This window comes from Bufo gargarizans, chromosome 3 (genome assembly GCF_014858855.1).
Source record: "Bufo gargarizans isolate SCDJY-AF-19 chromosome 3, ASM1485885v1, whole genome shotgun sequence".
In the NCBI taxonomy this organism is placed as follows: Eukaryota; Metazoa; Chordata; class Amphibia; order Anura; family Bufonidae; genus Bufo; species Bufo gargarizans.
The window spans coordinates 591,279,698-591,298,478 of record NC_058082.1 but is presented as its reverse complement, the minus strand read 5'-3'; the positions used below and the strand labels follow the sequence as shown (position 1 = coordinate 591,298,478).

General features: G+C 47.0%; 1 protein-coding gene across 3 annotated transcripts in view; it reads right to left on the bottom strand.

The window, feature by feature from the left end:
* The window catches only part of LOC122930794 (E3 ubiquitin-protein ligase TTC3-like), a 176,760-nt gene that overhangs the window by 45,683 nt on the left and 112,296 nt on the right, over positions 1 to 18,781 (bottom strand). For 2 of the 3 annotated variants that reach the window (XM_044284388.1, XM_044284390.1), the window contains 6 exons: positions 17,206 to 17,336; positions 16,787 to 17,110; positions 11,495 to 11,764; positions 9,896 to 9,942; positions 7,993 to 8,052; positions 7,032 to 7,105 (listed from right to left, as the gene is read on the bottom strand). In XM_044284388.1, the coding sequence (XP_044140323.1) occupies positions 7,032 to 7,105; positions 7,993 to 8,052; positions 9,896 to 9,942; positions 11,495 to 11,764; positions 16,787 to 17,110; positions 17,206 to 17,336 (906 nt within the window). The remainder of the gene's footprint in view (positions 1 to 7,031; positions 7,106 to 7,992; positions 8,053 to 9,895; positions 9,943 to 11,494; positions 11,765 to 16,786; positions 17,111 to 17,205; positions 17,337 to 18,781) is intronic. The other variant, XM_044284389.1, reaches the window with a different exon arrangement.

Genomic DNA, 18,781 nt, shown 5'->3' with positions numbered 1-18,781 from the left:
GTACGTATCAGACACCGGGTAGGTGACTCAGTATGCTAAACACGGGGACGGCTGCCTTACCTGTGCGGTTGAATACCTGTGCGGTCAGGGGAGCACCATCCGAAAATCCACTAGAGGTGATACCAACCCTGTTTAGGTAGGAGAGGTTCCTCTGTGCACGTAGTCTTGACCTCCCAGAGGGCTTCTATATGGAGGAAGACCGCCTGATGCTCTGTTCCGAGGGAATCGGTGCAGAGGTGTCCCCAGAGGCAACGGATGGGGTGACAGGAAGGATTCGTCACCAGCCTCAGGCCTGTCCTGGGGGGGATCCGAGGATGCCGAGGAGGGGTGGGACCCCGTTGAGACCACCCGAGGGTGTACTGTGAGCTACCCCTCGCCGAACCCGGGTGCAGGTACCCCTAACTGAGCATGCCCCATCTGCAGGGAGGACCCTGGAGGGCAGAGGTGGCCGCAATATGGGTTGGTAGCGTGCCAGCGACACTGCTAGGGAGAGTCGGCCAAGGTTCCCATGGCATTGACACGGAGGGACCCATTCATGGGGAACCTACACAAAAAGATTGTTCAGGGAAAAACAATGGGATCTGGGAAGAGGTACTGCACACCAGCAGGGACAGGCTGACCACATGGCAGCCATTGTAGACAGCGAACGCACGTGAAAACACGTGGCGACCGAGGAGCTGTTGGGAGAAGAGATGGTCAAAAAGCAGCCAGCAGAGGCTGTCTATCCTGACCCGGACGCAGTGTTCCCCCAAAGAGGTGCAGCAGCAGCCTGTTTCCTAAAAAGAGGTGGTCAGTAGGGCTGCAGGGGACATGAAGCAATCGAGGGGTTAACCACCCCCTCCAACAGAAAAAACACGTTAGCCCAGGAAAGGGAGAGGAGATAGCTCCTCCCGAGGGCCGGGCGGAGCTCAGAAAAGCCCGGGAAGCAAGGGGGAGGGGCCGGGAAGATTGCGGCCTAGCAGGCCCAAAAGCCGGGGCCTCGATTTATGAGGCGGCCGGGAATGGAGCAAGGGGGGCGGGGTGAACCGCGGCCGACAGAGGGCCCACCGGACCATAAAAATAGATGAGTAGGGTAGGGGGGGAGAAGCGACACCTGGGGATAGGCAGATCAGGGCAAACGGAGCACCTGGGAGCCGGGGACAGGCCATAGAAGATGAGGCCTAGTCCCGGCAGAAGCCGGGGACTAAAGTAGCGGGGAAGCCAGGGAGAGACTGTGTGGCCAGGGAGGAGAGAAAAGACCAACCGAGGGGGAAAAGAAGGGAGGAAAAACCATGAATATAAACCCCCCCAGGAGGGGGAGAGGGGGGGGAGGTTGGCTAGGAGGAAAGAAGAGGCTCCCCAGGACCCCCAGCTAAGGTGGAACCCATCCCCCTGGCCACAGAAGGGAACCTAACCCTGGGGCAGGGACACAGGGACAGGGGAGTATACTCACCATCCGATATACTCACCATCCGATGTCTTCGGGCGCAGCACGGTCACCCCTTCGGCAGACTCAACACGGGAACCGTGGGAATGCCGGCAAGCCACTGCGGATGCAGTCCGTGGGGACTGGGTGACCGGCGATGGTACCGAAGTACGCGCCCGCAGGGGGGGCAACTAAAGTGGAACACGATGGAGCCCCAGCCTGCAGCAGGTATAACGGTGGAAAAAAACCGACCTGCGGAAGAGAGAAAAAAAGAAAAAGAATAAAAATAAACAGCAGAACCTGCAAAAAAGCAGGACAGGTCTGCCTCCTACGGACACTAGACTAAAACTGAATAGCCTCGTGCCTGTGGAGAGGGTATAGCCCACCTGGGAGGAGCCAACACTTTTTGTGTCTAGTGCCTCCTAGTGGTAGTTGGACATATACCCATGGTGCTGTGTCCCCCAATGCCATGCACGAGAAATCCATATGCCACTAGATGGAGAATATCAGGCACCAGCGGTACCGACTGTTGCCACAGACCACCTGTGAAAGAAACCAAGGCATCTAAAGTCGTGGCGTAGCTGAAATACAGCATACAAAGAGGTAGCGATTCCCCCGTAACTGGATCGTTTGTAGAGCGTAATGCCCTAGGAAGTATGTGATGGCAAATGGGAGACCGACGGAAGCGCAAATCCCCGGTTAGGGAAGGGGGTAGCGATAGTCAGAACCGCGATCCACGGAAGTGAAAGTACCCACTCAATGGAGGGGGAAAATCTACGCCAAGCACTGCGCCCAGTGGCAGTGCCAACGCATTACCTATGATCGGGAGTAACATATCCAGTAAGTACTGTAACCCGAGGTAGTGCAAATACAACACCCATCGAAGGGGGTAACGCACCTAGCAGGAACTTGCATATGACGAGTTCCGTACCCTGTGGGAAGAGCCATCATCCCACCCCAGTAAGGGGGTAATGCGTATGTCAACATTTGCGACAGCAGTGAGAATGCCATAATGCCACCTATACAAAAGGTTAATGTATGCTGACGATACTGAGCTCAGTGGAACTTCAATTCCGCCACTCACAGAACGAGGGGCACCTATGGCTGGCATTGAGGCTAATGCTAGTGAGGTCAGTCCACCTCAGGAAGGAGGTAATACCCAAATTAAGCACTGTATCTAGTAGAAGAGTAAATAGTGCCTAAGGAAGGGGTTAATGCTACACCAGAACCGGTTAGCACGGACGTAATCTAGGAAAAATAATCCGGAATCATGTCGGAGTCCGAATAACTGTCCTGCTTCGGCCCACTCGTGCGCAGTTCCACCTCTCAGCCTCTAGCCCATGGCTGTTGCAGGCTGTGGCGGTGTCGATATAAGAACCAAAACTACCCGGAGGTGGAATGGAACCAAAGGTCTGCTCACCGATTGCGCAGACGGTGCTCTATTAACCAAACGACCCAGGAGGGTGGATTGGGAACTTCCAGAGGTCCTCCGCTGAGTTGCGCAGGAGGAGAAACTCAAACAGACGCCCCCGGAGGGTGGATGGGAAGTTTCAGTTGTCCTCAACTGGATTTTTGCGCAGTTGGATTTTGCGCAGTTGTAGCACCATTAACCAACCGGCCTCAGAGGGCGGATTGGGATCCTTCCGATGTACCCCACTGGATTTATGCAGTTGGAGCATGATCAACCAAACGGCCCGGAGGGCGGATTGGGGACCCTTCGGATGTACTCCACTGGATTTACGTAGTCGGAGCATTATCAACCAAACGGCCCAGAGGGCGGAATGGGAATCCCTCAGATGTACTCCACTGGATTTGCGCAGTTGGAGCATAATCAACCAAACGGCCTCAGAGGGCGGATTGGGATCCTCCAGATGTACCCCACTGGATCTATGCAGTTGGAGCATTATCAACCAAACGGCCCGGAGGGCGGAATGGGAATCCCTTCAGATGTACTCCACTGGATTTGCGCGGTTGGAGCGTAATCAACCAAACGGCCTCAGAGGGCGGATTGGGATCCTCCAGATGTACCCCACTGGATCTATGCAGTTGGAGCATTCTCAACCAAACAGCCCGGAGGGCGGAATGGGAATCCCTCAGATGTACTCCACTGGATTTGCGCAGTTGGAGCAAAATCAACCAAACGGCCTCAGAGGGCGGATTGGGATCCTCCAGATGTACTCCACTGGATTTATGCAGTTGGATCATTATCAACCAAACGGCCCGGAGGGCGGATTGGGATCCCTCAGATGCACTCCATTGGATTTTGTGTGCTGAGGAAGGCAGGATCTGTATGCGCATAATTTTTTTTTTTTTTTTTTTAAATTTTTTTTTTTTTTTTTTTTTTTTTTTTTTTTTTTGGTGAGGACCTAGCCTGCTATGGAGAGGAGGTCAGGGAGGGCTGTATACTGCAATATTAAGGCACATTGTGCCTGCAGACAGAAACCTAGAGTAAACAGAGGCCTGAAATGAGTGAGGAAGGTCCGGCCTAGAAGGCCGCAAAGCCGGGGACTAAATTATGACGCCGGCCGACCGGACTCACCGCTAGTCAGCACAGAGCGTACCTGGAGCAATGTCCGGAATGCGGTCGCCTGTGTCCACTGACCGCGTAAGCCCATCGGAGGAGTAAATTAGCGTGGCCGGAGGGAAAAGAAAGAAATAAAGAGGTAGGCCCGAATAAAGCCGGGGCCTAGATTTTGCGGCGTCCGGCCGAGTATGGGGAACCGTTCTGCCTGCTCTCCTGGGACGGCTTAGCGGGCTCCAGAAGGAGCCGCCAAGAAGATGCGTCGCTTGGCCGGCCGGGAAGCCACCCGGTCGGTCGGAGAGCAGGGACCGGAATAGGGCGCAGAAGGCGCCTGTTTTAGATCGGGAAGGTGAAAACAAGATGGCGCCGCCGCGGAATGGGATTAACCCTTTCTACCGAGGTGAGCTGGGCGACGGGTGGAGGATTCGTTACCCCCTCCAGAAGGTGGCCATGTGAGGGGGACAGGGAGGGGCAGTAAAACTCACCTGTCTTCATCTGTGGTCTTCACCCTTAATCTTGTACCAGCAGGGCCACCCCACGACCGCTGGCACCAGGCATCAGGGGTCCAGGAAGAGAAGGGCTGGAGAGTAGGTGGCCCTCTTGCTGGCGGGAAGCAGGGGAGCGAGGCTGCCCTGGTCCGCTTTGTCTTCTTGGGGGGGAGGCAGGGCGGTGGAGCAGGCAACACCGGCCAGCCTCCCAGGGAGACAGAGACGCATGCGAATCTGTGCCCCTAACCTAAAAAAAATAAAATAAAAAAAATAAAAACAAATTGTAAAAGAGCCACCCTGCTAAGCAGGGAGGTCTGCCTCCTACGACACTAAGCTAAAAACTGATATGCTCTCTCCAGGCTGGAGGGGGTATAGCCTGCAGGGGAGGAGTTATCACTTTTCAGCCTAGTGTCGCCTCCTAGTGGCAGCAGCAAGCTATACCCACGGTCCTGTGTCCCCCAATGATACCAGCGAGAAATAGCATTTCTATCAAAAACAGTGATTGATCAGGTTAGTGATGTCTGACTATTATTTTGAACACAACTGTAACTTAACCATCATTACATTTACCTATTCACTGCCTTAGACTACCAGGGATCCTTAGGCCTCTTTCACACGAGCGAGTTTTCCCATGCTGGTGCAATGCGTGATGAGAACTCATAGCACCCGCACTGAATCCTGACCAATTCATTTCAATGGCTCTGTGTACATGACCCTTTTGTTTCAAGCATCAGTTTTGCATTGCGTGAAAAACGCAGCATGTTCTATATTCATGCCCTGGCCCCATAGAAGTGAATGGGGCTTCAGTGAAAAACACATTTCATCTGGAAACAAGTGCGGATGCGATGCGTTTTTCACTGATGGTTGCTAAGAGATGTTGTTTGCAAACCTTCCGTTTTTTTTAATCAAACGCGAGAAAAACGCATCAAACCACATTGCACCCGCGCAGAAAAAACTGAACAGCTAAACGCAATCGCAGACAAAACTGACTGAACTTGCTTGCAAAATGATGAGAGTTTGACTGAACGCATCCTGAGCTAATCGGTCACGCTCATGTGAAAGAGGCCTTATATTAAACTTAATCAATGCCCTAGACCACCAGGGAATTTTACATTGAACCCATCAATGGCCTAGAGCACCAGGTATGTGGACATTAAAGAAAACCTCTCAGCAGGTTTAGGTCATAGAAACTGCCCACAGTATCAGTCATCCCCTGCTCTCATGAAATCCCATGCCAGCTCCATTTGCTCTTACTTCCAGCGCATACCCAGTACATTTGGATCTACAGCCTCTGGATTCAATGCACATGCGCAGCACTTTCCATAGAAGAGCTCTCCCGCCCTGCGGTGAATGTATAGCGAACCCTTGAAGCCAGGGTCTATACATCCAAATTCACTGAGCATGCACTGAAAGTGAGAGCAAACGGAGCCTGTGTGGGATCCCATGAGAACAGGTTTCTGGTCTAGAGAAGGTTAAGATGCAGAAGGTGGTTGTTGGGTGGGAAACCTTGACTTCGATGAGGAAAGTGCCGGCTTCCTTTACTTCAAATGGTTAATTTGCATATGACCGGAACAAGTCTAAAAATTGATATTCTGCGAATTTACAAGTTACAAAAATGGATCAAGAGTCACTTCTGGAGCTTCATAGGCATATGTGGGCAGTTTCTATGACTCAACCCTGCTGACAGGTTCCCTTTAACCTTTTGACTGCCCTAGACCACAGGAATATTGACTTTAACCCTTTCCTTGACCTAGATCACTAGGGATGCTGACACTAAAACATTTGCTAACCAAGACCACCAGGGAAGCAGACAATTATCTTACCTGGACTAGACTTGGATGCTGTATAATACTATCAGTCTTGCTGCTATGTGGCCTGTATATCTGGCTGCTTTCCAGCTAATTATTATAAGTTTTTGCCCTTATCACCAATACTCACACCAAATCTCTCCTCCAAAGCGCCACCTGCAGGCAATAAGCTACATGAAAGCAGCCTGTTGCCATTATGACACCCAATGGGTGCTCCTTCTGTCCTTAGCGCTTCTGCAGTGACAGATGGAGCTGCATGTCATCAGCTATGACATCCAGCTCCTTGTACACAGAAAAAGGTGGGAGCATCAGGCCACTTAAAGGGGTTGTCCGATGAAAAATATTCTAGTTTTCCCATCAGCACCTGGATTTAAATACTTTAGTAACTGCATGTAATTAAAAGTTTAGCAAAGGGGCACTTTTTTTTTTCTTCTTATTTCCTTGACCTGCTCACTGAGATGGCCGCACATGCTCAGTTTCATCCTTAATCTGCCTGCTGAGCATGGACACGCCCCCTTAGCTGCAGCAGAACAGACACTCCCCTTGAGCTGTCAGCTTGATATAAATCTAGCAGAGCAATGAATGTGGAGATCTCAGGATCCATGTGAGGTACAGGGCTGGTTCTAGCTTTGTTAGAAAGAGGTCATGTACTATATGAAAAGAAAGAAAGATGGCATGTACTATATGATGTCTGAATTTCATTTTTTACATTAGTCATGGGATAACCCCTTTAATACATGAAGCAACACCAGGTTGTCCGCTTGGATTTTTCTAGGCTTGATCTAGAACATTATAGAAAATAGACTTACAAAGTATTTTCTTCAGTAAAAATATCCTCATCCGGTGATCTAGTACTGACCGCCCCCGACAGCGTGTAAGTTGGCTAAAAATCAAGAGATTGTGTTAATGAAATAAGCACACAAGACGTCAGACACCAAAAACCACAAATGTTAATTAGATTAGCTCCAGTCTGACATTGACCGAATGCTATAGAAATGGACAGAATTGAATGCATAACCCAAAGCTAATTTTAAAGGATTTGTCATCAGAAAAATCGTTATGTAGCTGGCTGACATGAGCGATGTGCTAATGTCATCAGAACATAACTGTATGACTTATATCTCCCTGCCTGCCGCCGTTCGCGCTAAATAATGACTTTTATAATATGCAAATGAGCCTCTAGGTGCTAGTAGGGCGTTGCTGCAGCACCTAGAGGCTCCGTCCTCTCACCGTTTGGCACGCCCTTGTAAAGGTGATTGACATCCTCGGTCTCCTCAGTGCCCCGCAAATCCCGTGCCATCCATTTTAGTATTAGGCGCAGACGCAGTGAGTGAAGGACGCTCGCCTGCTGCCATCCTTCACTCACTGCGCCTAATACTAAAATGGACGGCGCAGGATTTGCGGGGCATTAAAGAGACCGAGGACGTCAATTACTTTCACAAGGGTGTGCCAAACGGTGAGAGGACGGAGCCTCTAGGTGCTGCAGCAACGCCCTACTAGCACCTAGAGGCTCATTTGCATATTATAAAAGTCTATTTAGCGCGAACGGCGGCAGGCAGGGAGATACAAGTCATACAGTTATGTTCTGCTGACATTAGCACATCGCTAATGTCAGGCAGCTACAGAAACCGTTTAAGATCAGCCTGCACAAGACCCCCCCCCCCCACACCCACACACACACACACACACACACACACACACACACGGCAGTGTATGAGCGATCATCAATAACGAATCTGATGTCTTGATCTTTAAAGAAAGGAAAATTACCTTTACTGGCTGATTCCGTTTCTTTTTCTTCTGTTTAATTTTAAGGTTCATACAGTTATTCTATTGGAAAGAGGAGATGAAAGTTGGCAATTTTATAGCCCAATACAATAGCCATGCAACACTGAACTTAGTACATCATAATTCTATTACAACAACTCCAAACTAGGCTTTTACCACTAGAAAAAGGAAGGACTATTTCACTTAAAATGAACAGAACGTAATACATTTCCCCGGCGGAGGACACTGCATTGGAACCGTATGGAGAATCGGGGCTTCAGCTGTAGGGTGAGTAATTCTACACAAAAAAAATCCTCAATGCTAATTCTTTGCATCAAGGATTCGTTTGTGTCATGTGACCACGGAGAGGGAGTGAAGCGCTTGCTACTACTCACCGCTCCATGGTTACCCGCCGGCCCGCGCACTGCACTATCCTCCTGACACATCGTCAGGACATAGTGCACGCATACGTGCACTATGACTTGCCGCTGACAGTGCAGTGCGCGGAGAAGACGACAGAAGAGTTGTGGAGCGGGGCCCCTACATGAAAGTTAAGTATTAAAGGGTTGCTGGAGACTAGGAAGGAGATGGTGGCACTGGGGGGAGCCTGATTACATTTTATAAAGAAGAACATTCTTTTTTTCTTAGAGTACTCGATTAATCTTTGGATTAATCGATAGATTACTTGATTACTAAAATAATCGATAGCTCCAGCCCTATTCGGCTGTAACAGGGATAAACTAAAGGACAGAGTATTGTCAGCCAAACCCACCATTTTAGGTGGGGCTGGCAGATCATCTTTATTTTTTTTAATCAGATCATTTTTATTAAAGGTTTTACAGACAGCCAATTATTCAGATTAACCGTACATTATATGACAATAGGATATCAATAGTTAAATCAATATTACTTTATCCAAATCAGCACATCAATAACACTGCATAAAAAAAAAAAAAAACTTTATTAAACCTCCCAGTCCCCCCCCCTCCGTGTGGTCATCTCCCTCAACATGGACAAAAATGCTTCAATTCTCTTACATCTTAACTTTCCAAATCCCCTTAGGACCATTCCATTCCAAATATGCAATCAATCTCAGACTTCCCCCCAGGTCCAGCCAGCCACACCTGCCATTGCTTCTTACATTTCTGTACAGTGCCTCTTTTAATATAGATCCCACTCTCCATGGATATCATATGATTGACCATATTTATCCACTCCAATTTAGTCGGAGAGATCGTCTGTATCCAGTGTTTTGCAATGGATTTACGTGCAATGTACAATAATTTAGCAATTGCTAATTTAGAATCACTGGTGGTTGTTAGGTCCTCTACATACCCATAGCGGTTTTCTATTTGTCTATACACTCCACACCAGAAACACTCCAGTTCTGTGCAGGACCAAAACATATGAGCCAAGTCTGCATCCGGGGCAGCACACCTAGGACAGTTAGAGTCCGCACGTAGACCCATCTTAAACAGGAGTCGTGGCTTCTTGCATACCCTATGAATAAGGAATAATTGCGATCGCCTATGTGCCACACTCAGATATCGCGGGTACTGCCCCCAAAACATCCCTCCATTTTCCCTCCGACAATTCTCCTACATCCCTCTCCCATTTAGTCTTAAGACTGGTTAATGGATCACGTACTACTTTATCTAGTAGACTGGCATAAGCCATGGAAATATTCATGCGCGATAATCTGGCCTGCACCACTGAATCAATCACCGGCATGGAGTGCAGTCAAAGGAGGAGTCTTCCGTTCCTGAGTCTGCATGGCATGTCTCAATTGTAAGTATTGGTAAAATACACGGTTTGACAATTGAAATTCTGTCTGGGCTGGCAGATAATCTAATGTGTACAGGGAGATACGTGATGGAAATTCAATGGTAGTGTCCCTTTAACTTACATTGTAATTTTCAAAGGATTGCTTGGGTACTTGTCCACATGGTATATCTGTATTAGAAAAAATAAATAAAAAGAATTACAACTCGTTAGTTAAAAGCAATATTGAAGATGTGCGAATTAGATTCTCTCTCACATATTTGATTATTTAGTAAACTTAACGGAGTTCTCAAAGATTCTGTAAAATTAGCATGGTGCAGTTTAATTTTTTTTTAAAGGGACACTGACAGGCCCAACAAGCATATTTAGGTATCTATATGACAGTACAGGTCTTATAAGGAGTATTAAAATCATCTAAGTATCCCCCCTGTCCACATTCTAAATACAGTAAACTGAAGTTTTATAACTTGCTTGAACCGTCTTCAATCTGCCCAAGGGGCGGCGTTTCACCTCCACTTGCACCCAGCCAGCCACTCCCAACTGCCGTTTTGAAGCGCCGCCCAGCTTATCAATATACACTTCGCTAGGCGGCTACTACTGTCCCCGACTTCACAAGATCCGGCGCATGCGCCGGGCACTGTTCAGCGCAGCGCTTCAGAGCGGGGACAGCAGAAGCCGCCCAGCAAAGTGAATATTGATGAGCTGGGCGGCGCTTCTAAAACGGCAGTTGGGAGCGGCTGGCCGGGCGCAAGTGGAGGTGAAACGCCGCCCCTTGGGCAGATTGAAGACGGTTCAAGCAAGTTATAAAACTTCAGTTTACTGTATTTAGAATGTGGACAGGGGGGATACTTAGATGATTTTAATACTCCTTATAAGACCTGTACTGTCATATAGATACCTAAATATGCTTGTTGGGCCTGTCAGTGTCCCTTTAAATACTGCTCCGATTCCTGCTGGGCCTGTAACGCAGTCACATTCACTGATCCACTGTCTACAATCCCTGGCCTCAGCAGTCACTTGTTCACATATGCACATCATTGTTGAGGTCAGTGACTGACCGCAGCAGTCAATGGAACAATGAATGGTACGTGACCGCAGCAGGGCCAGTAGGGATCAGAGTGGCATTGCACAACATTTTAAAAGGTAAGGCTATATTTTTCTTTATTCATTTTACACTGCCCCCTGCTAAATTTCACAAAATCTTGGAGAACCCTGTTAAAACAGGCAGTTTAAAGGGGTTTTCCAGGATTATACAAACACAGCTGCTTTCTTCCAAAAACAGCACCACCCCTGTCAATGTGTTGTACCTGCTGTTGCAGCTCAGCTCCATTGGAGTCAACGGAGCAGAGCTGCAGTACCTCAGGCAACCTGTGGACAGGGAAGGTGGCGTTTTTGGAAGAAAGCAGCCACTATAGTCCTGGACAAACCCTTTAAAGTTGCAGCAGGGGTTCTGCTAGTCAGTCATAAGTTCACAACCCCACCGACATTACATATTGATCATCAATAAAAGATCGGCAGGGGTCCGACTCCTGAGCATAGGCTATCAATGTGTATATCCCGGAGAACCCCTTAAAGTGACCATAGCTGAACACAGAGGGAGTTATACCGCCTGTTGTTCAGTCAGACTTATTTTGGACAAACTGATAAATTTTAAAGAAGTTTCACAAGGGTAGAAAACAATCTGAACTATTCTGTAAAAATAACTGGGCAGATTGCTGCTCACCCATCTCTTGAAAATATTTTTCTAATTCTTTCTCAAGGCCACACTCTGACGTAATATGCTTGTTTTCTTCAAGAAGCCATAAGAAACACCGGAACCCATCTATATTCATACTAGTTAGGAAGTCAAACACGCTGCTGGAGGAGCAGTCTGTTATCAAATAGTTTATGTTCTTGCCATAGGTTTCATTCCATAAAGTCACTACAGTCTCCGGATTAACATTTTTCAGACGTTCTCTATTACGGTCTCGAAATTCTACAGAAGCTTCCAAACCTGAAAAATAAAAAATAAATATATCAAAAGTTGTGGGAAAATGTGACCTATAAATACAGCCTAAAGGGTTTATTAACACAAAAGTTTTTCGCAGGCATTTCTGAAACTGAAAGTCCGCTCCAAAACCTGAATCCGCTTGCTTCTGCATAATGCCAAAGAATTTCTGCAAGCAATCAGAGAAATTTCTGCAAATCAAGTAATTGTGAATCACTACCTGCCTGATGGTACTGGTGGCCTTATTCATACAGGTCAACAGAGGCAACACTGGTGCAGTTGAGAACCATGCTAAAAAGTGACCAAACACCTTATATGTCAGCTGAGCCCTCACCTGGCAGATAGCTATACATCCTGAGCTCACCATACACATGCATGCCTGGCTCAAGAGTACATGCGTGTTCAATTGGGAGAGAGAAGTAAGCAGCTGAAGGACACCTCTGGCTTCACTTCAGAAACTTCACTTCACTGGGAGCAGCGCTGCAGTTACCAGTTCCACCCACTACACAATCTAAGGCGCTGTGTAGTTCTGGTGCCAGAGAAGCTAAATGGTGAAGGGGCGTGCTGTCAGACTACCACCAATCTGATATAGATGGTCTATTCTGAGGACAGGTCATCAATATAAAAATCCTGTAAGACCCCGTTAGAGGGGCTATCCAATTTCACGAACTTTATTCCTTATCCAAATGATAGAATCCTTCTGTTCAGTCACTTATTCTCTGACTGCTGGGCATGCAGCCGATTGCAATTACAGGGCCTGTGTTTCTGAGTTTGAATGAAGTTGCAGGCATGCATACACTTTTACCACTCCATTGAACTCTATGGGACTGCCGGAGATAAGAGTACAAGCGCTCAGCTATCTTCAGCGTGCATGTCGATCCAGTAAAATGGGGGAACACATTCTCGTGATCAGCAGGGGCCCAAAATCGTCCGGACCCCCATTGATCAAACACCTTCTCCTGTGGATAGAGTTAGGGCTCTTTCACACTTGCGTTGTCCGGATCCGGCGTGTACTCCACTTGCCGGAATTACACGCCGGATCCGGAAAAACGCAAGTGAACTGAAAGCATTTGAAGACTGATCCGTCTTCAAAATGCGTTCAGTGTTACTATGGCAGCCAGGACGCTATTAAAGTCCTGGTTGCCATAGTAGTAGTGGGGAGCAGTATACTTAACAGTCCGTGTGGCTCCAGAATGACGTCAGAGCGCCCCATGCGCATGGATGACGTGCCATGCGATCACGTCATCTATGCGCGTGGGGCGCCCTGACGTCACTCTAGAGCGCCCCGGGAGCCGCACGGACGGTAAGTATACTGCTCCCCACTACACTTTACCATGGCTGCCAGGACTTTAGCGTCCCGACAGCCATGGTAACCATTCAGAAAAAGCTAAACGTCGGATCCGGCAATGCGCCGAAACGACGTTTAGCTTAAGGCCAGATCCGGATTAATGCCTTTCAACGGGCATTAATTCCGGATCCGGCAAGTGTTCAGGATTTTTGGCGGGAGCAAAAAGCGCAGCATGCTGCGGCATTTTCTCCGGCCAAAAAAACGTTCCGGTCCGGAACTGAAGACATCCTGAACGGATTTCTCTCCATTCAGAATGCATTAGGATAAAACTGATCAGGATTCTTCCAGTATAGAGCCCCGACGACGGAACTCTATGCCGGAAGACAAGAACGCAAGTGTGAAAGAGCCCTAAGAGCTCTAGTAATGGGACAACCCCTTTAACCACTTCAGCCCCGCTAGCTGAAACCCCCTTCATGACCAGAGCACTTTTTACACTTCTGCACTACACTCCTTTCACCGTTTATCGCTCGGTCATGCAACTTACCACCCAAATGAATTTTACCTCCTTTTCTTCTCACTAATAGAGCTTTCATTTGGTGGTATTTTATTGCTGCTGACATTTTTACTTTTTTTGTTATTAATCAAAATGTAACGATTTTTTTGCCAAAAAATGAAATTTTTCACTTTCAGCTGTAAAATTTTGCAAAAAAAACGACATCCATATATAAATTTTTTGCCAAATGTATTGTTCTACATGTCTTTGATAAAAAAAAAATGTTTGGGCAAAAAAAAAAAAAAAGGTTTGGGTAAAAGTTATAGCGTTTACACACTATGGTACAAAAATGTGAATTTCCGCTTTTTGAAACGGCTCTGATTTTCTGAGCACCTGTCATGATTCCTGAGGATCTACAATGCCCAAAAAGTAGAAAAACCCCACAAATGACCCCATTTCGGAAAGTAGACACCCTAAGGTATTCGCTGATGGGCATAGTGAGTTCATAGAACTTTTTATTTTTTGTCACAAGTTAGCGGAAAATGATGATGATTTTTTCTTTTTTTTTTTTTTCTTACAAAGTCTCATATTCCACTAACTTGCGACAAAAAATAAAAAATTCTAGGAACTCGCCGTGCCCCTCACAGAATACCTTGGGGTGTCTTCTTTCCAAAATGGGGTCACTTGTGGCGTAGTTATACTGCCCTGGCAATTTAGGGGCCCATATGTGTGAGAAGAACTTTGCAATAAAAATCTGTAAAAAATGGCCGGTGAAATCCGAAAGGTGCACTTTGGAATGTGTGCCCCTTTGCCCACCTTGGCAGCAAAAAAGTGTCACACATCTGGTATCGCCGTACTCAGGAGAAGTTGGGGAATGTGTTTTGGGGTGTCACTTTACATATACCCATGCTGGGTGAGAGACATATCTTGGCAAAAGACAACTTTGCCCATTTTTTTTATACAAAGTTGGCATTTGACCAAGATATCTTTCTCACCCAGCATGGGTATATGTAAAATGACACCCCAAAACACATTCCCCAACTTCTCCTGAGTACGGCGATACCAGATGTGTGACACTTTTTTGCAGCCTAGATGCGCAAAGGTGCCCAAATTCCTTTTAGGAGGGCATTTTTAGACATTTGGATCCCAGACTTCTTCTCACACTTTCGGGCCCCTAAAAAGCCAGGGCAGTATAAATACCCCACATGTGACCCCACTTTGGAAAGAAGACACCCCAAGGTATTCAATGAGGGGCCTGGCGAGTTCATAGAAATTTTTTTTTTTTTTGCATAAGTTAGCGGAAATTGTTTTTTTTTGTTTTTTTCTCACAAAGTCTCACTTTCCGCTAACTTAGGACAAAAATTTCAATCTTTCATGGACTCAATATGCCCCTCACGGAATACCTTGGGGTGTCTTCTTTCCGAAATGGGGTCACATGTGGGGTATTTATACTGCCCTGGCTTTTTAGGGGCCCTAAAGCGTGAGAAGAAGTCTGGAATATAAAGGTCTAAAAATGTTTACGCATTTGGATTCCGTGAGGGGTATGGCGGGTTCATGTGAGATTTTATTTTTTGACACAAGTTAGTGGAATATGAAACTTTGTAAGAAAAAACACAAAAACAAACAAAAAATTTCCGCTAACTTGGGCCAAAAAAATGTCTGAATGGAGCCTTACAGGGGGAGTGATCAATGACAGGGGGGTGATCAATGACAGGGGGGTGATCACCCATATAGACTCCCTGATCACCCCCCTGGTAAGGCTCCATTCAGACGTCCGTATGATTTTTACGGATCCATGGATCGGATCCGCAAAACACATGCGGACGTCTGAATGGAGCCTTACAGGGGGGGGTGATCAATGACAGAGGGGTGATCACCCATATAGACTCCCTGATCACCTCCCTGTAAGGCTCCATTCAGACGTCCGTATGATTTTTTACGGATCCACGGATACATGGATCGGATCCGCAAAACACATGCGGACGTCTGAATGGAGCCTTACAGGGGGGGGGGTGATCAATGACAGAGGGGTGATCACCCATATAGACTCCCTGATCACCCCCCTGTAAGGCTCCATTCAGACGTCCGTATGATTTTTTACGGATCCACGGATACATGGATCGGATCCGCAAAACACATGCGTGATCACCCACTTGTCATTGATCACCCCCCTGTAAGGCTCCATTCAGACGTCCGTATGCGTTTTGCGGATCCGATCCATGTATCCATGGATCTGTAAAAATCATACGGACGTCTGAACGGAGCCTGACAGGGGGGTGATCAATGACAGGGGGGTGATCAGGGAGTTTATATGGGGTGATCATGGGTGATCAGGGGTTTATAAGGGGTTAATAAGTGACGGGGGGGGGGGGGGGGGGGGTGTAGTGTAGTGTGGTGTTTGGTGCGACTGTACTGAGCTACCCGAGTCCTCTGGTGGTCGATCCTAACAAAAGGGACCACCAGAGGACCAGGTAGCAGGTATATTAGACGCTGTTATCAAAACAGCGTCTAATATACCTGTTAGGGGTTAAAAAAATCTGATCTCCAGCCTGCCAGCGAGCGATCGCTGCTGGCAGGCTGGAGATCCACTCGCTTACCTTCCGTTCCTGTGAGCGCGCGTTCACAGGAAATCCCGGCCCTCGCGAGATGACGCATATATGCGTGACTCTGCGCAGGGCTGCCACCTCCGGACCGCACATCTGCGTTAGGCGGTCCGGAGATGGTTAAGGAACGTTACTTTCTTGAACAATTTTAGACAAAGCAGGACATATAGTGAATAGTATAAGTAGAAGACAGTAAGGTACACGATTAGGCCACTTTCACACTTGCGTTAAACTTTTCCGGTATTGAGTTCCGTCCTAGGGGCTCAATACTGGAAAAAACTGATCAGTTTTATCCTAAAGCATTCTGAATGGAGAGCAATGCGTCTTCAGTTTAGTCGCTGCACGGTTTTTGGACGGAGAAAATACCGCAGCATGCTGCATTATTTTCTCCGTCCAAAATTCTGGAACACTTGCCGGAATGATCAGATCAGTTTTTCCAAATGACAACCGGAGAGACAGATGCGGTATTGCAATGCATTTGTGAGACTGATCCACATCCGGATCCGTCTACAAATGGTATCCGTTTGCATACAGATTGCGACGGAACTGCCTGCCGGAATCCAGCAATGCAAGTGTGATAGTAACCTTAGAAAAGCTTTGTGCAGAACAGATTATTAAAGAGAGAAAAATCTGAACAAAATTACCTTTATTATCTACTATAAGAAGCCAGTCGTGCAGATTAACGGTTATATGTTCCTTCTGCAAGAACAGCAAATAAAGAAATATTCTGGTTTTCACCCTATCATGTGATGTGTACAAATAGGTTAGAAAACTCTTCATTTTACTAAAGGATTGTGCGCTGCTATTCCTCTCCATCTCGTCCAGTTTCTCCTGACTTATAATCCTCCATACACATACAGAGTCCCAAAAACTCGGAAAGCTCACGGGACACCCGCATTTTATCAGCCCCTCCTTCTTTAATACTTGTGCCAATAAAGGATCCCATTTGACGCGGTAGCCATTAGACCCTGGAATGAGGAACACAGAAAGGAAATAAAGTGAAGATGTACTGAAGCCTCACAATGGGGACATCTGTGCAGAACGAGGTCAGGTCCTCACTTACCGACCGCTTCAGCTAGGATTGCTTCCTGGGGCTGCTTTCTATGGTCATCAGGATTTCCTACACACTCTTCCTCCTCTATAGCCTTCTTGCGCTCGGATTTATTTTCATACTTGATTTTATTGCTTTTGCTGCTTGGATGTTACCAGAGAAAAAATAAAATGGGATTACTAATTATTATTATTATTATAGGACTGTGCGAAGAAAAATGGGCTTCTCAGAGATTTTGAACACATTTCAAAAACCGCACCATACCTGTTCATGTCTTGTGTTTGATAGTGTAGGCCAGATGTAGTGAATGGGGCTGAGCTGCAATACCACACACAACCTGTGTACAACCGACGGGAAAAAGGCCAGAAAAAAAACTTCTCATCTTCAACATGCTGCATCCACTTGAGTGGGGAATGTCACATATGCCAAAATGACACTACTTTTTAATTATTACTATACATTTTAACGTGGCATTTGGTTGATTATTTTTTTTCTAAATAAAGATCAAAAACACAAGTAACAGTGGCAGGCTAGGTTATTTTTGGCAGTCCTGAAGAAATGAATGGTAGGCGGCCGTGCACATGTGGTGTGCCCACCTCCACTTTGCGGGCTCGGTTCTAAGGATTTGTGCAGGTCCTAGAGGTGGGACCAGCTCCTATCAGACATTGTGGGCATAAGATGAGACAACACCTTTAATAGAATTAAGCCGAAAGGGGCATTTTCTTAAGCATCTCAACCACCTAGAAACCTCAAGTGTATAATAAATGTTATAATAAGTGACAGAGGGGAAATACATATCGCTACAGGAAGAATCTTCTCTCGTTTTGGATTCTCTGTCTGCGCTGCGAAGTAGAAGAAATACGATGGATGCGCATGCATGTTAACTGCTACAGGAAGAGGAGGATAAGAGGTTGCCACACAGATCTGGTTTATATTATCTGTTGGTTAAAAAAAAATGACTAGAGCCTGTTAGGCCGCGTTCAGACAAGCGAGTGTCGCACTCTGGACTCGCGGCGCAGCTCCCGTCCTGACCTCCCAGCACTGATTAGGTCGCATAGCATTATATTGATTTATGATACTATGTAACCCTTAGGCCTCTTTCACACGGACGAGATTTCCGTGCGGGTGCGATGCGTGAGGTGAACGCATTGCATCGCACTGAATCCTGACCCAATCATTTCTAGGGGCTGTGCAGATGAGCGGTGATTTTCACGCATCACTTGTGCGTTGCGTGAAAATCGCAGCATGCTCCTCTTCGTGCGTTTTCCATGGGCCCCATAGAAGTGAATGGGGCTGCGTGAAAATGGCAAGCATCCACAAGCAAGTGCGGATGCGGTGCGATTTTCACGCACAGTTGCTAGGAGACAATCAGGATGGGGACCCGAACATTATTATTTTCCCTTATAACATGGTTATAAGGGAAAATAATAGCATTCTTAATACAGAATGCATAATACAATAGTGCTGGAGGGGTTAAAAAAAATAAATAAATATGTAACTCACCTTAATCCACTTGCTCGCGCAGCCGGCATCTCTTCTGTCTTCATCTTTGCTGTGCACAGGAAAAGGACCTGTGATGACGTCACTA